At 39.7% G+C, this 19,525-nt stretch overlaps 3 protein-coding genes across 4 annotated transcripts in view; 1 reads left to right on the top strand and 2 right to left on the bottom strand.

Moving 5' to 3' along the window:
- LOC146490137 (arf-GAP with GTPase, ANK repeat and PH domain-containing protein 1-like) overlaps positions 1-1,432 on the top strand; it is a 35,202-nt gene extending 33,770 nt beyond the window's left edge. For both annotated transcript variants that reach the window (XM_085103121.1, XM_085099745.1), the window contains exon 18: positions 326-1,432. In XM_085103121.1, the coding sequence (XP_084959247.1) occupies positions 326-481 (156 nt within the window). In that variant the 3' untranslated portion in view covers positions 482-1,432. The remainder of the gene's footprint in view (positions 1-325) is intronic.
- On the bottom strand, positions 483-5,854 carry LOC146490136 (uncharacterized). The gene is made up of 4 exons (XM_085104164.1): positions 5,644-5,854; positions 4,059-4,760; positions 2,579-2,683; positions 483-1,647 (listed from the first exon to the last, which is right to left on the bottom strand). Exons 1-4 carry the CDS (start codon positions 5,773-5,775, stop codon positions 1,573-1,575), a joined length of 1,014 nt encoding a protein of 337 aa, XP_084960290.1. The 5' UTR covers positions 5,776-5,854; the 3' UTR covers positions 483-1,572.
- A 3,204-nt stretch (positions 5,855-9,058) lies between these two features.
- LOC146490135 (E3 ubiquitin-protein ligase ubr3-like) overlaps positions 9,059-19,525 on the bottom strand; it is a 45,514-nt gene continuing 35,047 nt past the window's right edge. Inside the window, exons 41-47 of the mRNA XM_085106111.1 lie at positions 17,170-17,271; positions 16,393-16,518; positions 14,833-15,030; positions 14,357-14,424; positions 13,558-13,711; positions 12,323-12,462; positions 9,059-11,390 (exon numbers count right to left, since the gene is read on the bottom strand). Coding sequence (XP_084962237.1) covers positions 11,273-11,390; positions 12,323-12,462; positions 13,558-13,711; positions 14,357-14,424; positions 14,833-15,030; positions 16,393-16,518; positions 17,170-17,271 — 906 coding nt within the window. The 3' untranslated portion in view covers positions 9,059-11,272. The remainder of the gene's footprint in view (positions 11,391-12,322; positions 12,463-13,557; positions 13,712-14,356; positions 14,425-14,832; positions 15,031-16,392; positions 16,519-17,169; positions 17,272-19,525) is intronic.

Here is a 19,525-nt window from a genome sequence, read left to right as displayed (position 1 = left end):
ATACACGTTCAGAAAATACTAAAAATACCCTGGTAGCTAACTTCAACAAAATTTTTTAGTGTGTCGCTGGTAATACTGACAGAGTAGACAGAACAAGTTTGAAATGTGTAAAAGAAAAGAATTTTTAACTGCTTACAGAACCGTGTTCCGGAATTTGAAACCGGAGACCGAACCGAGATGAAATACCGCTGTTGTCTGTTACAACCATTACAGCTATACCGCTTATTAACCTTAAACTGAGTGTTTTGACATTTTGCTGTGTCTTTAAAAAATTCCCGTTTAGCTAAATGTTTCATGAAAATATCCTCTTTTATTTTCGTTCCAGTATTTTGCCGATGTACGGATTCTCGACGGCAGAGGTCGCTCGGCTTTGTGGCACGCAAAGAGTGCTGGGAGTAAAGAGTGCGCAGATATATTACGTCATAATGGCTGCAACGATCTCGGGACCATGATCCCTCATGGAGGTGATGTGTTTGTATGACGCGTGTTTTACCGCGGCAGAACATTACGCTTGCAGATTCTTGAATGATAATAATGTATTGGTACTGACTGAAGAGGAACAGTTTCGATTGTGTTCTTGATGGAACGTTGAGTTTCGCAATGTTGTCTTTGGTGCCCATTTCGAGTTGTGTCAGCCATGTCTCCTTGGGCGCCAAGCAATTTGTCAAGCAACCGTCGCTTATGGTTTGACAAGCTTGTAGGAATTTCAAGAATACATTGAAGAACTTTACACGTCGTGTGTTATCGAGGGTGACACGCGAGACACCACGCAAGTCGAGTCACGCTGGAAAGGTGAACATATCGGGCGCACATGTTGACGATTTAAAGTGTGTCACGCGTGACTCGAACACTTAAATGTCGGTGTCACGCAAAGGGAGTCACACAAGTGTCATCATAGGAGACGATTTTATGCAGGTTTAAAAGAAAAAGTTTGAAGTTTTTGTACGAAATTACTAAGGAATTTGACACTTGGTTAATTCAATTTCAGAACGCAATTATGTTGTAAGTGAATTGAAGGCAACCAAAAATAAGAATTCGAGAGAAATTTTACATTTATGAAGAAAAAGAGAACTATTAAGTTGTATTTATTGTTCTAAGATGGTATATGTTATAAACACGAACATGTATATATATTAAATATTTCCTCAGTCAACGAGGTTCAATATTACCTACAGCAAGGTACTTTCTTCTTCTACTATGTACTGTATATGTAAATGGGTGAAAACAAAATACATTTCCGAAAACGTCGATGATATTGAAGGCGAGTAAACATGGCGGGGAGAGCTTTTACATTAATTCTGATTTTATTGTACATTATTTTTCTTGCGTTTAATACCTTTCGCGAAATTAACAAATATATTTGCATTATTCAAACATTGCTCTGTGAAACAATTTCTTTTGCAAAGGAAATAAATTCTATTGAGATCTACAATTGAATTGCCTGTTCACTTGCGGTGATTGCTTGCACCCTGTCTAACACTATTTAAAATGATGCATTTTTGACGACCACTACGCGCGTTCATCTCTTCCAGGCTGCGCTCTGTTTCTCTTGCAAATGGCACATGCTTTCCTTTACAGATCAACATAAAAGCCATCCCCAGACCAGCTCTTCTCTAGTAAATTGGCCAACTTGTTGTTTTTACCAAACTGTTGACGAAAAAATAAAATAAAGAAAGAAATAACAAGTACGCATTGGATAATGGACCAGTAATGTTATATATTTCTTCAGAAGGCTTTTGCTGTGATATAATGTCCTTTTCAGCAAATCAGCGCGCAAGCCTCTCGCAATCTGCACGATAAAAGGAGTTCCATTATCGAGGAAATTCGCAATTTGGAATGACGATATTTATTTAACGGGTGAAATAGTTTTTGAAGCTTCTATTAGCACAGTAGTAGAGCATCCGAACTAGTAATCGCAAGGTCTTTGGTTCGACTCCTGATAGGAGCACCCGAATTCCCTTTTCCGAGTATGCCTGTGTCACTCACTGAATAATACATAATTCTCAATCACCATTCTTATTATCCGGTAAAAAAGAAAAATGAACATTGCATGCATACAAAAAAATAAAAGAAAGCAAAAGAAGAAGAAGAAGAAGAAGAAGAAGAAGAAGAAGAAGAAGAAGAAGAAGAAACATCATCGGACCTCCCTCGGCGATCTGCAGCAAACTTCGGAAAGTGATCGGAGAACCCCTTGCTTATGTTCTGCACTACTCGGGAAACCAAACTGCTATCCAATTTGTACTCGCAGTTAAGTATTAGAGCGGTTTCCAATTGAGTGTCGTACAACCAAAACCAAAGAAATTACTTTGGCCAATCGCAACAGGTGTAAACAACACAACGAGCCAATCAGAATTCGAAGCAAATACGTGTAACTGGCGCCAAGCGCGGGAAAACGCGTGCGGCGAAAGCACGATTGATTTTGGTTTGGATTCCCATTGGTTGAAAGGTTGGCGCGAGTTTTGTTAACCAATCACAGAGCGTTGTAATGCAAAACCAAAGCAAACGCGAGATTACTTTTGACCATCAATTGAAAACCGCTTTATCTCTATTTGTTAACGGACGCAGCAGAGTTCAATACCTTCATTTTGATAGTCTTGGAGTCGCCACGTATTCTGCGAGTTTGCCTTTCGCTTCCCAGTTTTTCCTTGGCGTTCTCTACCGATGCTTCCTTCATTTCGTCATCCTATAAAAGGTCAACATAAAAGTTTCATAATTGCGAAACCCTAAATCCCCGCCGCCGCTAGCGTCCGAGCATTAGACTGTGTCTTTGTTCACAAACAGTACTTAGGATAAGAAGAATACATTAACTTTGGAGGGCTTGGTGAGTCTTGCCTCAGGAGGGTAATTTGTAGCAACCATCGTTCTAACGTTTCCATTGATACAGATATATTTTTGGGCAATTCAAAGTGGTGCTAATAATAGTTAGCAATGGCCTTTTTACAGTGCGGCGGGCCTTACCGTGACCACCCAACAAACTTTTTTTTACAAGTTAGCCAATCAGGATACGCGAATTTGATTAACAGTCACACCTCTTAGCAAAGTCCAACAGGCAAGTGACGCAACAACAAATTATTGAAAACATGTTGTCTTGTATTTTATGAACAAGGAGGAAGATATCCTGATTGGCTAACTTGTAAAAAAAAAAAAAAATTGTTGGGTGGCCACGGTAAGGCGCGTCGCACTTTAAACAGTTTATTTTGGGGAATTTTGAATTAAAAGCTATACTCGTTAACCACTTACACTGATGTAATCATAAGCTCGAGTCCATGACCCGGAGCCTTTATCTCTCATACTCAGCCTTGAAGTCAATCCTTTCCCGAGTAGATTTATTTTTAGAACGAGTCTCTGTGGACCTTTGGAACGCCCACAGTTCAACTAGCCAATCAAAGAAGAGGGATGACATTAAATTAAAAAATCATTAATAATTCATAAGCCCATTGACCTATCAAATGGCAGATAAAACATCGCGTGCAGTGGTTTTAAAACCCGATAAAACCTCCTTATTAGTATGCGGTGTTTAATGTTTTTCTCTTATGCTAATTTCCAACGTTCACAAAAGCATCATTGTAATGAACTCTATTGACACACGCTTTTCCAGAAATGTTTTTGAAGCCGTTCAACTCGAAGCACGTGTTTTCTCGGGTCTAAAACCACTCGGCTGCGCCTCGTGGTTTTAAATCCCGATAAAACACTCCTGCTCGTGTTTTAAACATTACTTTTCATACGTCATAATTTTTCTTGGTTAAAGCAGTTCTACAATAAATCTACTTGAGAAAGGCTACACTCAAGGAATTAATACTGATAGAAGCTCCTAGTCACGGGCGCATTAAAATAAACAAAAAAGCTTTATCAATGGAAACTAGCAGTCAGACATTTACAGGGTTGGACGTGAAAAATAGGAGTCGCGGAAATAGTTTGTGGCCATTTACCTCAATCCCCTTACCTCTCCACCCCTCCATCCTAGCCCTGTTACAACTGAAAGCAGGTGAGAGTCAAATGCAATTTTAAAAGCATATCAAATCTCTATATGGTAAAAACGGTTTAAACGATTTCCAAACCTGTTCGTTTTTGGGACAAGCCACCCCTGCAGCGTTCGTTTGTTCTAAAGTCATTTCAACTGTTCCCACGTTTCCTGAACAACTTGTATCACTTTGACTCAATCCACTGCCCTCTTCCTCAGGCTTCTCGCCGAGTAGAACAGCCTTGGATGACGACTCCACGCCATCTTGTTTCGCGTATTGGGAAGCTGGATCGATCAATTCTGGTCTGCCAACGTTTGTGTCAACCGACGCCTTCATTTTGGAAGTTTCTCGAAGTTTTCCCCAAGTTTCCCGGCTAGCTTTCGTAACGCTTTCCACCCATGCTTGAAGTTCCCGATGTCTGGTCCGCTCGACCTCTTGTAAATGCAAAAACATTTGTCTCGTATTCTCCTTAGTTTCTGCGTATTCAAGCGCAGCTCTTCGTCTAATCCTTGCGAACGCTCTTGCCGACTCCAAGGCCCGTTTCTGACCCATTCGCAGTCTCTGTAGGCCTTGTTCATGAGCAGCGATCATCTCCTGGAACCTCGCAGCGCGCGCTTCGCCAACGACAGCAGAAATTTCGACTTTTTTCTGTCTTTGCGCTTTGACTTGGCGTTGTACTCGTTGTAGAATTGTTTCCACAGGAGGCTGGCATTCTGCAGGTGGTGTCTGCAACTCTGTTGGGACACACTGTTGGAGTTCTGCAGCTGGGGTCTGTGACACTATTGGGGGCTCTCTTGGCTTCAAGGGCGTAGAACAAAAGAAATCAATTTTAATACCTTGTTTCTTGTCCCATAGTAGCCGAACGGGCGTTACATTCAATACATTATATTGACGTACATTATAAGCTGTTTCTAGCTAAATTAAAAGTCGGCAGTACCCAACTTACAATGTACGACAACTAGATTTTAACCATAATGTCTACTGATATAAGTGGGTTAAATTCACAATGAATGCTGCGTATTTCATGGCTCGATTCACGCCGAAGTGAAATATCCTTTTCCTTTGTCTCTTGGATCTCCTATTTCCTTAGCATTGCTAACGCTCAGTATGTGAATTCTTCGAAGTTTTGGGAGTTTTGAAAAAAGCGTACCTATGTTCCGTGGTAGTAGAGCGATTTTCAGCTGAGTGTCATGAAACCAAAACCGAAGTTATTACTCTGGCCAATCGCAACAAACGTAAACAACACAACGAACCAATCAGGGGTGAATTCTCAAAGCTCCCGAAGAGCTTTCCGGTCCGAGAGGTATTTTTATGCCTTCTCTGCACATTACCGGTTAAAACTAAAAATGGTTTTGCTCTCGAAATTATCAAAAATTGGATTTTTGGTGATCAATTTTGTGTATGTAAAATGGTCTTTCGGGTCCGATATCTTTTCGGGAGTTTGAAAAACGCACACCAAAACTCGAGGCAAGTACATGTAACCGGCATCAAGCGCGGGAAAATGCGTGCGGGCAAGTTGCGATTGGTTTTGATTTGCTTCTCATTGGTTAAGAAAGTGGCGCGATCGAGTTTTTCCAACCAATCACAGAGCGTAGTAAAACAAGACCAAAGGAAAAGCGAAATTACTTTCGACACTCAGTTGCAAACCGCTTTAAAATGGTTTGATGTTATCAGTACTTACCCTCAAGTAACTCATTACACAATCCACAGGAATCGTAATCGCGACCGTGATCATCATTGCAACACAGATAAACATTGCTATCAATGTTACGGGAAGTTCAAGTGGGAACAAAAGTATTTCAAGGAATATCATTGTACACACTGTCAAAAATCTTATCAATGTAATCGCTTTGAAGACAAGACCTTTGCTTGGACTAAATGACCTCACTGAACTCATTGTGTCGTAATAGCGTTAATCGAAGAATTGTTTCGTAATTTTAATGAGAAATTAACACCGCCTTTTACAACTCCAACTAATAGTCGCTCAATTCTCACACAGAATTTTAAAATATGCCGTGATAAATGAACGAAAAGCTAAGTTGAAAGTAAAATTTAGTGTCAAGTGAAGTTGGTGAAAATTAAATTTGTCATATGCGCGTGCAATGATAAATTTTGCAATAACTGTCAAATTTTCCGCGCGCTCATTAATTCGCTAAATTGTACGCCTCCCAAGTAACTAAAGCGGCGGCCATGTTGGTGTCCCAAAGCAAAAAAATGGCGGCCATGTTGGAGTCCCAAACTAAACCTCGGGGAAATGAACTCTATTTTTATGCAAATACTTTCTTTTGTTTCAGTAAACCAATATGGCCGGTAGTCACGTGAATGAAAACGCTCTATACTTCTAAAATAAGCCGTGCGACGAGTTGTTGATTTTATTGTTACTGGTTTTGGTCTTGGAATACGGCGAAGAATTTTGAACTTGAAGAGTCTGGTCGCTTTTATGCTAAAAGAAGTATCCAAGTATAGCTGAGGCAGATTGTGCTTGATAAAAATTGTCTGAGGCAAGTAATAGATTTTTCTAAAATTCACAGTGCAGGCAGATTCGTGTAGATACGAAATAAACGTTTTCGGTCTCTCCCTTTTAATTTAAAATCAAGCAATTCCGCACGGCGCACGCATCGAAAATTACATTATGTAATGTTTAAAACACGAGAAGCAGTTTTTTATCGGGATTTAAAACGAGCCATAGCCAAGTGGTTTTAGACCCGATAAAACACGTGCTGTGAGTTTTTTGAACGGGTACAAAAACATTCCTGGAAAAGCGTGTGTCAATAGAGTTCATAACAATGGTGCTTTTGTGAACGTTGGAAATTAGCATACGAGAAAAACATTAAACACCGCATACTAATAAGGAGGAGGTTTTATCGGGTTTTAAAACCACTGCACGTGATGTTTTATCGACCATTTGATAGGTCAACGGTTAGTTAGTTAGTTCTCTCCGCGCCATGAGGCGCATAAGGCTGCAACTTTCGTTTTCCAACCAGTCCTGTCTTTTGCTGCAGTCCTGGCTTCAGCCCAGCTTGTCCACCTTTCTTGTCTGCACTCTCTTTCCACTGTCCTCCTCCACGTGATTTTAGGTCGCCCCACTTTCCTCTTTCCCTCGGGTTGCCACCCCATTGCTAAAATCGGGCAGTTATTATGCGACTGCTTATTGCTGTCCATTCCATTAGGCATTTCTGTGTGTTCTGACTCATCATTATTGCTACTCCTCTCTGATGCTCACTTTCTTCTCCAGCATAAATCATTGTATAGCCATTCCCCATCTTAATTAATACGTCCTGCTCCTGTCCATCGTATCTCACTTAGTCCCAACAGATCAAGTCTGTACCTTTCCATCTCTCGTGCTATTTGCGCTGCTTTTCCAACTGTGTACATTGTTCGTACGTTCCAGCATCCCACACGCATTCTTGATTTTGGCGTTGCCAATGACCTTGTCGGTCTGTGGGCTTCCCGTAGGCTTTCACCCATTGACGTCATGGTGTGTCCGGTTGTGCCTCCGTCCACGGCCACAGCTTCGCCATTGCTAATTAGTACTTGAGAAATTGCAGTTTCGGTAATCTTCTGTTTTTTTCCGGGGGCAAGTGATTGGCCTACCGCCCAACCCCCATGACCTGGAGGGCCGGTGGTTTTCTGTCAGGGTTTTCCTTCCCTTAGGGGTATTATGGCTCCCCAGTTGGTGCTGCTTTAGTCTGGACCCTCACCGCGCAGACCAATCCGGCATGGTCAGACCTGCCAGGAGCACAAGGCTCCCGCCGGCATAGCCCTGGGGGTCGTAAGGTCACACAAGCTTCCCCGCCACGACAAGGCACACCACCAGGGGGAAGGATAGGTCAACGGGCTTATGAATTATTAAAGAGTTTTTGGAGAAGATAGTAAAATCGGGTACACGAAGTGTTCTTGACCGGTTTGAAATCTCATCAATTACTGTCAAAAGCGATCTATCGTATGCATAGGATCAAAGACAAGACTGGCTCTGGACTATCGGTGAGACAAACCGCGAGAATTTATAAGACCATTAGAGGCGAATCGCTTTCTTGTTCACCGTTGGACAAGAACCGATAAATCGTGAAACAAAAAGACAAAAAAATGAAAAATAAAATAAATACATAAAGAAAAGGTAGAGATTAAAGAACAAAAATAGATAAAAGAATTTGACAAGAATGGACGACAGAATAAAGGAATAAATAAAGAATAACAGAATAAAGGATAAATTTTAAATTCTAGCAAAGGCTTCAATAGTTATAATTCTAGCAAAGGATTCAATAGTTTCTATTCTAGCAAAGGATTCAATAGTTGTTATCGTTTTCGGTCCGGACTCGACTTTGAAAAGCGGACATGTTAGGCCAACGATCTCGTCGCTGCGTCAAAATGCCCTTGGGTCCCAGGGAGAGGAAGAGGTGGAAGGTAGAAAGGAGGATTACTGGATTTTAGACCAAGAAATATAATCAAGGATAGAACATGTAAATGTTAGGAGAATTTAAAAGTCGTTGAAAATCCAACCGTTAGTTAGTAAATGAAATATGAAGTAACCAAGATTACAAGAGATAAAGTTAAGGAGTATCGAGAATAACCAAGATTTGACGGTCGTTGAAAATCCAAAAGTTAAGGACGGTGCCTGCTAATACAGGGGTATTTTTGCGTATTTATGACTATGCGGTAAAAGCAGATCTTAGCAAGGGCTAGTGGAATCCAAAACGAAAATTGGGGGTAACCGCGCATTTTTTTTTTAGAGATAATCAAGCAACAATAGTTTTAAAAACTGCTGAAATACAAAGCAATATATGGCATTTTTTCCCAAATTGAGGAAAATGCATGGCTACCTCCAATTTTCTTTTTGGATATTAAGAGCAACTGCTAAGTTCTGCTTTCTCCGCATAGTTTTAAACCGCGCGAAAATATCCCTGTATTAGTAGGCACTACCCATAGGAAACGGGAATATCTTGAGATGCGCAGAACGTATGCGCAGTAACAAAAGTAGGCACGTCCTTAATTAATAAGTTAATTAGTATTGAATTAAATCGAGTCCATGCTTTTTTTTTTTCTATTTCATAGGCGTTTGTTATAACTTCGTTTGGAAAATTGAAAACAAACAGAGATATCATAAAAATAAAACATCAGTAAGTTTAATGAGCCAACGCAACTCTACAGCACTGGACATTGTGTTACAATTCTTATAATTTACCCCTAGTATATTCACTGATCCTTCTCAAATCATTAATAATTCATGAGCGAAACAAAGAAAATCACTTTGAAAATGTGATCTTAATTATCATACAATTTAGTCAACTTCCCCCATGGATTGTTATTGGTTTGAGAAGGAATATTTCTCAAACTCAATTATAATTCAACAGTCAAAGACAAAGGAAATCATGCACCGTGACGTGTTTGGATATCTGATAAAAAACTCCTCGTTTTTGCATCCTATATTTCCCCTTGAAAATCAGTTTGTTTGAGAAGTTACACCAGACACTCGTCACAGTGTTTCATTTGCAATATCAAAAATCTCGAAGTTCGTCAAAAATACTCCGCTACGCGTCGTATTTTCAACTCTCTTCTCGGTGTTTTGATATGTGATGAAACACTGTGTCTCGTGTTTGATGTATTACATCATACAGGAGGAAGTGTTTCATCCGATTTCCAAACACCGATCGCGAGAATTGGGTTGTAAAAACGAGGCACAGCCGATTTTTTTAAACGAACTTTGAGGTGTTTGGAAATCGGATAAAACACTCTTTCAAGAGTTTTGGTATAATATAGCAACAACTCCATGACAAGTTTTATTTCGCCAGCGTTGCGGCTTCCTTCACACCCATTAAAATTTTACGCTTTGAGCTCTCTGCAACGCCACTCTGAGATCTTCCCAGAATGAACCCCGTTTCCAGATCTGCTCAAGAAAGGAGATCTGAGAAGGAGGTACGTCAACACGGCATAGAGTGGTAGAGAAGAGCCTGGGAATGAAAAGCCTATTCGGGTTTTTCGGATGCGATTTTCACGGTAATCGTCAAATTCCTCGGACGTAGCTGAAAAGGACTTTCTATGTACAAAAACATATTCCAATAAATAAATAAAGCTCTCTGTGTAACACCAACGAGAAAATATGTATTTCCTATGTCCACCATAATTCCATTAAAACGCCAACTGATCTTCTTTCCTGCCCCCCCCCCCCCCCCCCACCCCCACTTTCCAACACGTTCGTAACAGGTAGTGTTAGTTCCTGTCGTACACCATTTTAATTTCGCTTTAATTCTACGACGGACACCTTTTTTGTCAGACGAGTTTGATAATCTTATAAGCTGGAGTTCGAGTTTAAATTTACCAACTTGATAACGTCCTGGCAAGGGGTGTCCTTAACCCCGTGTGAAAACGGTAACTTATTATCTAAATGCCGCTTTAAATACTAAACCCCGTGCTTAAGCTTAACAAGTTTAAATAAAGTACATAAATTGCCTTACCAAAGCTTAAACCTAAACCTTTTTTTTTATCAACTTTTTTATCAAAAGTCTCTCCCCTGAATGCACGAAAGCATCAGGTTTTCTTTTATTAAGCTTCCCTTAAAGTCAAGAAATTCATGGGAAGCTTCAGGTGAAGCCAATCTCGTACCCAGAGTCCTCAGGCTTTTTGGCCAGCGGTTGGTCGCTAGGAGAGACTCTGGAGGAATTTTTTTTTTATTGGCTGCTCCGTAACGGTTTGCATTGTTTTCGCCGCAGAAATCCTGCGGTAATAACATTCCATTTTGGTCAGAGTCCGCTGACCAAAAAGTTTGAGAACTCTGGGTATGAGATTGCCTAAGTGCTAAACAGTTCATGTGTGTGCTACGCAGACGTATTTCCGGCTGTCGCTTCTCTCCGCCGAAGAGAAACGACAGCCGGAAATACAGCCGGAGTACGCGATTGACGTAGAGACATTCTAGAAGATTCCAGATTTCGACTCTCTACTTTCATTGTATGACCACCGCAAGCTGTTGCTTTTCGCTTCAAGTTTCTAAATGCACCAGCAACTCAAACTGTCGCAAATTTCCACGAGTTCCGGAAAACTTCAATCCTCCGAGAAAAGAATAATATTTTCGCTGTCATCATGAAATCAAGTGCTTCAAGAACTCTCATCTATCTTTTAGGATTCTGTGGGTAGAAAGAATTGAAATTCTCCAGGATTCCAGATTTCTCTTCAACACCAGACGCCTCACTGGGGTAATGACTTTTTAAGTGACTGCAAATGTCTGCGCACATTTTCCGAAAATCTCTCCAAGACCTGGCCCTCCAAAGGACGCCATTGTGGCTAAAGTCTGATTTACTGTCCTCAAGTGAAATGCTCTATAAAGTGTTCATGTGCCGTTTCCATCTCTTGCACAAGTGGTCAAAACTGTGCGTGAGCCATTGTTCTTGAAGTCTGTCAAATCGTTCTTGGCTCAAAAACAGGGGCTTTCCTCGTCTGCGAACAAAACCAAAAACAACATTTATTTAGGCTTTCACCAATAAAATGTAGTCAGTAGTTCGCAGAACAAACAAAACCGCAGGCAATTGCTGCTTAGTAGCTTTCACTTAATAGCCATGCTTTATGATTTCATTCAGACTCAGAGGATAGAACAAACTCATAAAGTACAATATGCAACTTCACAGAAAAGCACTCGTCAGTAGCTTTCATGTGAATATTTGAATCACTTTACGGCAATGGAGTATGCCAAACGCAATGAACACTAAGTAGCGCTCAATAAGCTATAAGTATCATTCCATCTTGTGTAAATCACAATTAATACACCACAGGGAAGTACTGATCAACTGCTTTTATTGAAATGGTACTTTAGTGTTTCCTTACATAAAGTCACTAATTAGAATCACGTGGTGCACGGATTGGTTCAAAGAAGGAAAGATGAGGCAGAAAAACAAAAACACAAAAAGCCTACAAACAATAACAACAAGAAACAAAAAACCAAACGAAATTTAATAAATAAAATTACTGGACCTGGTTATTATTTTTATTATACTTCATGTACGTTTACACTCAATAGACCATTTCTGAGTTGCTGTGAACCTCATTATGAAAGCGAGGCAAAGTGCAAAGCTTTTCATACGAAAATTAGTTTAGTTTGCATATGAATTAAAACTAATTTCATAATAAAAACTTTGCACTTAGCCTCGCTTTCATAATGAGGTTCAAAGCAACTCGGAAATGCCTATTACATACGTGCGAAGTCCAAACCATCGGATGCGTGAATGTACATTGCTATACAACATCCACACTGGCTTTTACAATTGTCAAACATGACATGACATAACATAACACAACGCAACGTAACGTAAGGTAACGTAACGTAACGTAACGTAACGTAACGTAACGTAACATAACCGTTACACTATACTAACCTTAGATCCCGGTCCTCCTCGCCAAAGCTATCGAGATAGACTGAACCCCAGATACAGACACGTTCGGCTCGGATAATGATTATAACCGAAGAGAGCACGATTAAGAAAATCCCAGTGCCTCGACCACAATCAAGTGCGTGCTGATAAACAGAACACACTTGTTAGTACGTTGATGGCAAAGTGAAGGTTCACCTTAAAAGTGAGTATCGCACAGTGCTAGAAAAAGTGTCCTTTCATTTCAAGAAAGTAGTGTTCATGAAATTGCTCTCAGATGAGTAGTCACAGTACGACGCCCCATCTAAACTTTAAAAGTTAACACCAGCGCAACCTCTAGTTTGAGACGAGACACAAACCTTATCCAGGAAAAATATTCACAAAATCTTTGTATCAGTAACCTCATATAACGGGACGGGGACAGGTTCTGGACGTTCTAAATGCTATTAAAACCTCCATCATAGTTAATATCAGGCAATGATTATGAAGCTTGACAAACTTCTTTGTTACATGTTTTTTTAGCATTTTTGGCCTTGACCGTGCACAAACTACAATAGATTTTGAAATGTGTTGGAGCAACTGACCAATAGAATCGTTCCTGTTAAGATATTCAACTGTAGTGTGAACGTTAAAACAAAGGATTGTGCACGGTCGCGGCCCTTCCAACATAATTGGCAGTACCATTGTTTTCATGGCAAGGTTTTATAGCCAGTTCCACAATTAACTATGCCTCCATTAAGGGAACAACAAGGTATTGATTTCCTGGTACGTGACCGACCACCGAAGACGAATTGATAAGATTATTGTACTCTAATCACAAGTAATGAGAGCTTTTATAACTTGACATTTTGCTGTACTCTAAATAGTGCATGACAATTGAAGGGTGTCGTACAAATCTTCTTAGTAATTTCAATCCTAGTCAAGAAAACAAGCTTTTAGCTTAGAAGAATAATTAGTAACAAAACCGACCCAACCCGAGGCTGACCTTTCAGGTGGCCCTGAATGGGGGTTCCATCGTACTCTGGAGGCAAGAAAGTCAAAAAACGTTTTTGTGTACCTCCTGCCAAAACATCATGCTAGATGAAAATTTGCACTATTTTATTATTTTTATTTTTATTGCTGGTTGGTAAATCTATAATTTTCACGCGGTGGTTGAAAGACAGCCGAGACACAGGCCAAACAAACCAAGGAATTTCTCCAAAATGTGCACCAACTCTCTAAGTCATGGACACGTGACATACCTGTATGCACTCAAAGTTTGGTGTGTCACCAGTGGAGTCCACACAGCAATTTCCCTGGAGGCATGTGAATTTACCGCAGACCAAACAAACCGCAGGGTCTTCTGGAGTGCAGCCACACTTGGTGCATTTCCGCTTCCGGTAATGCTGAATTAAACTGCCACGGGACAAAAAGATCACGCAATATTAGGTTAATATGTGACTCATAAACTGGACTTGAACTTTTTTCCTTTTTTGTTTTCTTTTTTCTCTCAATTCAAAACTTAAAAACTGCTTCAAATAGCAACAAATGAAAATACTGCTCATTAATTAGCTTTAATTTGAATGATCACACGTTGGGATTTTATCCACAGACTCAAAAGTTAGAATCACCTTCTTCAACATAATAAACAGTACGACCGGAGAGCACTGCTCATTAGCTTTCATTTGAATGGTCACACATTAGGATTGTATTCCCACACTCAAAAGTTAGAACCACGGTGTAGAATATAATAAACAGTACCACAGTAAAGTGCTGTTCATAAGCTTTCATTTGAATGGTCACACATTAGGATTGTATTCACACACTCAAAAGTTAGAACCACGGTGTAGAATATAATAAACAGTACCACAGTAAAGTGCTGCTCATAAGCTTTCATTTGAATGGTCACAATTTAGGGCACTGCATAATAAACAGTACCATGAGAAAGAACTTCAAGGAGTAACTCTAATCTGAACGGTCGGATTCCTACCAAAGAACTACAACGCGACTCGACTCTCGATGGAAAAAACGTTTGTATTGAATATATCTGCAATGACTTACTTGTCATATCGTCCAGGCAGTTGAAGTAGCTTGGGTGACGGCCATTGACGCAAGTTTGGAAGCAGCTCCTGTAAATTGAACAATCGGCATACATAATGAGTCAGTGACCTTTTTCTTGTCGTCTCTTTATTTATTCTTTCTTTTTTTTTTTTTATTTCACTCTGAAGACCGTTTTCAAACGCCAGCGTTTTTGCTGCGTACCTAATAGACCCTTATCATTCTCTGAAAGTTTAGAAAACAGTATGTTGTTCCCGAATTTAACAGCAGCTGTTGGCTTCATGAAAATACTAGCTGACCTTTTTTGCGTTTTTAACGAGATAATTGCCCCTCCATAAAGGCAAGGAATTAATTTTCCAGTGTTAAGAAATTTTGAGCTGGTATTTTGCCGAAGAAAACTGTAGACTGTAATGACAAAAAGTGACAAAACTGAATTGAACATGCTCTAGTTAACATCAAGTAGTGTTCAAGACATGTACCCTGGTCAGTGTGAACTTCCGTTGCATTACAGAAAGCAACAGAGCTTCGCACCATTGCCTTATGATAACTAGTGGTTTGGACCGAGGCCACTGCAGACAGCTGGCACACGAGAAAGACTCGACACTAGTTGTGGACGGATCCTGTGCCGTACATAAACCCAGGGTCGAGGCCAGTACACGAAACTCGGCATCAGACTCCTAAAACAAAACAAAAACCAGCGAGGTTAATAAGTCTTCTTCGTCTGTCAAATTACTCTACAATTCAAACATACTGCCAAACACAAACAGTATTCTATTACCTAACACTCTCACCTCGCACTCATTAACAATTATTCCACGAGCACGCGTTGGATATGAGATGATAGATCGCCAACGAGGCGCGTAGCGCCGAGTTGGCCATAATCATCTCATATCCAACAAGCGCAAGTGGAATAATTGTTTTATTAAAAACAATCAAGAAATATTGCTAGATCATGCTGATTTCGCTGTGCAAGAGCAACCAGCAGACAATTTAATGGTCGCCATTTCTCGGCCATGGTATAATGGCTCATATTCTATGGCCGCTAAGCCAATCAAATCCCTCGAATTGCATTATACAATGATTCAGTTTTTAATAATTGTGTTTATTCAGGTATGGGAGAGTTGATCGAGCGCTTTCAGAGGAAGAGAGTATCATGGAACCCAGGAATTTTCAGCGAGTTGGTGGGAGGGTGGGCCGTTGCAGCTTCCTCCTTAGAACTGATCTGAGAACCAGTGAAGTGAGAATGCTTCGCGCTATTTATTATGACCTCACGGGACACATTCACCATCGCACGAATATATCTCGTGTCCCCTGTGCATTTGCACGGAATTCTACAGTTCGCACTATGTTCTCAAGTGTTGTGAATAGTATAAGAAAGCTGTAGCCAAAAGCAGAGCACACCATTAACGTGCTGGAAAAAGTAAATCAAAAAATAAAATTCATCATCATCATGAAATAAGCGTAGCGCACGCAGTGAGGGAGCCTCCCACAGATTTTAAAGCTAACTCAGGACATGCCAAACAAAATCTACTCAATTTTTTATCCAAAAAGAAGTCTTGGAATCGGTCTGGCCATTCTCATCTGGAATTGCTAATTAACCTTAAAAAACAACATGCGTCTTTCTACGGCAATAACTGACAAAATGTGTTTAAATTTACGCCTACATCGCCTGTAAAAGAATTACGTAGAAGCATATCTTTTTCTTGTGGTGACATTTAGGCTTTTATAAGATATTTATTTTAAACGCGCTTGAGTGAACAGCATTCCATAACTAGAAGACAACTAAATTTCCATTTCACGATCCGAAAAAAAAAAATGATAAAATAATGCAGGTGTTTAAAGTCAAGGATTCGTTCTGACGAAGGGCTAACGCTCGAAAGGTCAGCACTCGAATCTCTTTACAGTGGCCAATTTACCTTCAGTTATCAACTCTGTTGATAAACCAAACATTCGTTTCTACTCCCCACCGATGCAGCACCACAGTTTCTATAGAAACTAACCCCCTTATCCATTTATGGTGCATACAACTTGGCGCTTACCTCGACCCGAGGCACCTCCACATCATAACAAAGGGAAGCCATGGTACAAGCTGATCGAAGGAATCCTAAGCACGAGTCTTGTAAGGATCGCTCTACAGTATGCGGAGACCATACTGTCTGCGAGATCTGCAAGATGTGAAATAAGAATAGAGAAAGACAATGAGTGACTGTGAGATGCATGTTTATTATATAAACACCAATGAAATACCAGGTGAGCTTTCGCGCGAAAATATGATACCTTCACACGTGAAAATAACATGTTATCTTCACACGTGAAAAGATCACCGCTGCTATGGTTATATAATAAATCGCGCCTTTTGCAATGATTTGGTATTTCACTGATGTTAACAAAATAAACAGAACATTACATGGCCGCTTGGGGATACGAAATTTCTCTCTCGTGTTGAAAAATATTTCACTCGTTTGCTGCCCTCACTCGTGAAATATTTTTCAACACTCGAAGAGAAATTTCTTATCTCCGCGCGATCATGTAATATCCTCTATGTCTGTTTTCTAAATTCAATATCTGATTTCAAATGCTTGTGAAATGATCTATACCAACCGGGCACACAACAGAAACCTGGCTTTCATGCGTGACTTTTCCCGCGCCAAGCATTCGCTGTATGTTTTCTCATGCTTGCGGCCGGCTGCATGTTTCACCTCGCTTGACACCCGGTGCAATTTCCCGCGCTCAAAAATGGTTGCATGCCTATAGGTCGTGCTCTAATTGGTTTATTGCTTTAGTTTTCGCCACTGATTGGTTGTGTGTTGGCTTACCCCCGCAGTGTGATGATCCTCCTTGCATAAGGTGCTGTTACTGAGCATACGGCAAACATAACCCAGTAACAAATCAGCTGACAACGAACCCTGAGACTTTTCCTACCAAAATCAACCAAAAAAACAGCTATTAATCCTACAACAACAACAACCTTTATTTTTTCATGGTTGATTAGAAAGATTGTTATAATAACATTCTTGTATAGTAAAATTTTGTTTAATTTATTTTGAATAATTTTGAGGTAGCGATTGAGGATGGAGGCCAAGTTAGCCATCCGATTTTCTAGTTGGCCTCCATATCACGTAATGATGTTTAGAAATTAATGACAGATGAGGAACCAAAAATGAAGGGATTTAAAATAAAAGGAACTAAGGGAATAAGTTACAATAACTAATAAAAGAAGATTAGGATATTTTGTTATTACAAGTGTACGGTAAAGGTCAGCTGAAAGTATTTTAAAAATTGTTCAGACAAGTTACTCGTAAGGTAACTTGTAACTATCCAGCCTTAGTTTTCTCGGCCCAATTTTCCATTACGGCAACAAATAACACAGTGCTCATGTGTGATGTACCATAAAAGGTCTTGATACAATTCATTTCTTATATCAAGCTAACTGAAGGAAAACAGGTCTTTGACAATCAAAGGCTCCTGCGAGCCAACTCGTGAATGCAGATGACACATAGTAATTGAAATTTAGACGGCTACGGAAACTTCCTTGAAAGCTAAAAGAAATTATCTCTTTGCCCGATTATGTAACGAAAAATAACCATTCTTGTACTATAAAAATGATTGTCAAACTATTCTCTACAGATTGAATAAGATTATTCTGATGCGCCGATAAAAAAAAGCGCGTTTTTTTATTCAAAGTTCATAGAAGCACGCCATGTCAGCTACGTCATGCAAATTCGTGTCCGATAGTCCGGGGCTACTGGATTTTGCGATCCGGCCAGTGGATTCTAACCATCACTTGCCAGATGGGCAAGTAAAGTTTTTTTGGGAATAAAAATTACAAAATTACTGTAGGGCATACTTTTTTCAACTTCCAGGTAGATTTGTGTTTTTCAAGCCGATCTCACAAAGGGAAATCTGTTCAACAAAGTATCGCATTACATCCTGATTACATTTCATGCCCGACATAAATGCGTGAAATTTTTCCTTTGGAGTTCAGTCCAGGCAATCATCAAGTAAAAATAATGAACTATGACAAGCTCTTGCTAAATAAAAATTATTTATCGACCGCGTCCTTTTGCTTTCCCATAAATTACCAGTTGTAAATTGCGAAAATGAAACATTTTTCCCTTTGAAACCTCTATGAAAGCTGAGAAGATCTTAAAGTGTTCATTACACCAGAAATTTGCATAATTTTGTTTACGACGTCAATGATGCGTGACATGGCACGTTCCACTTTCGCGTGAAAACTGACAAATTAAATTATTTTTTAATTAAATTATTTCTAAATTAGATTATTTTTAATTCTTAAAAGAAACCGCACTTTGTAGAAAAAAACGAAAAAACCTATAACTTTGCTCAGATTCAACGAAAAATCTCCATTCTTACACTAAAATGGTTGTTAAATTATTCTATACAGAATGAACGAGTGAATTCTGACGCGTCGTGAAAAAAATTTTCACGTTTTTTTTTCACTAATTGAGTATACGACCACGGACTTTCTGAAAAACTGAAAAAACTTGTAACTTTGTTCAGATTGAACGAAAAATCTCCATTCTTGCAGTAAATGATCGTCAAATTATTCTCTACATATTGAATAAGAATTTCCTGATGCACCGTGAACAATAAATGTTCGCGTGTGTTTTCCACTAATTGAATTTAAAACTCATTCACAGCGCACGCCCGAAAGTTAACGACAAAACCGACCGACTGATCGACCAAGTCAAAAGCCAGCTATCGCTATAACTCGTTCATTGCGCATGCGCGCATTCACGAGTTAAAAATGGTATTTAAACGTCAAAATTAAAAGCTACAAAGTTTCACTGATCGGCCGTGGGCTAGGTCTATCCTGAAGCTGTACCTAAATTTGCATCTTTTCATGACTAAAACCACCTGAGAGAGGTCAGAGTCCGTAAATGCATTAAATTAAAAATTCGAAAAATTGTAGGGGTGGTAAATCACATCATAGATACCAGGGCGTACCATTTTTCCTCCTTTAAATTCAAAGATCTTTCCAAGACCAGTTTGCTGATAAATTTTTACTGCAATTGACCAAATACTGACAAAGTTACATTTCTTTCCTACACCCACGAACTCGTCCGTGATTGACAAATGGCCGAAGTTTGGCTGACAACTGAATACCTTTTCTCAGAATACAGTCAGTAAAATGCGGAAGTGAGAACTTTT

The sequence above is a fragment of the Pavona decussata genome, unplaced genomic scaffold (genome assembly GCF_977016875.1).
Source record: "Pavona decussata unplaced genomic scaffold, jaPavDecu1.1 SCAFFOLD_1, whole genome shotgun sequence".
NCBI lineage: Eukaryota > Metazoa > Cnidaria > Anthozoa > Scleractinia > Agariciidae > Pavona > Pavona decussata.
The sequence above is the reverse complement of the archived record's forward strand: the minus strand, read 5'-3'. Positions and strand labels throughout refer to the sequence as shown.

What these genes read in the sequence shown, in the direction of transcription:
- LOC146490136 (XM_085104164.1), bottom strand. Translation starts at nt 5,775, where the DNA reads ATGATATTCCTTGAAATACTTTTGTTCCCACTTGAACTTCCCGTAACA. An exon ending in GTGTAATGAGTTACTTGAGG is followed by an intron (nt 4,761 to 5,643) that starts GTAAGTACTGAT and finishes ACGCCCTTGAAG; the next exon opens with CCAAGAGAGCCCCCAATAGT. An exon ending in CCAAGACTATCAAAATGAAG is followed by an intron (nt 1,648 to 2,578) that starts GTATTGAACTCT and finishes TTTCGTCAACAG; the next exon opens with TTTGGTAAAAACAACAAGTT.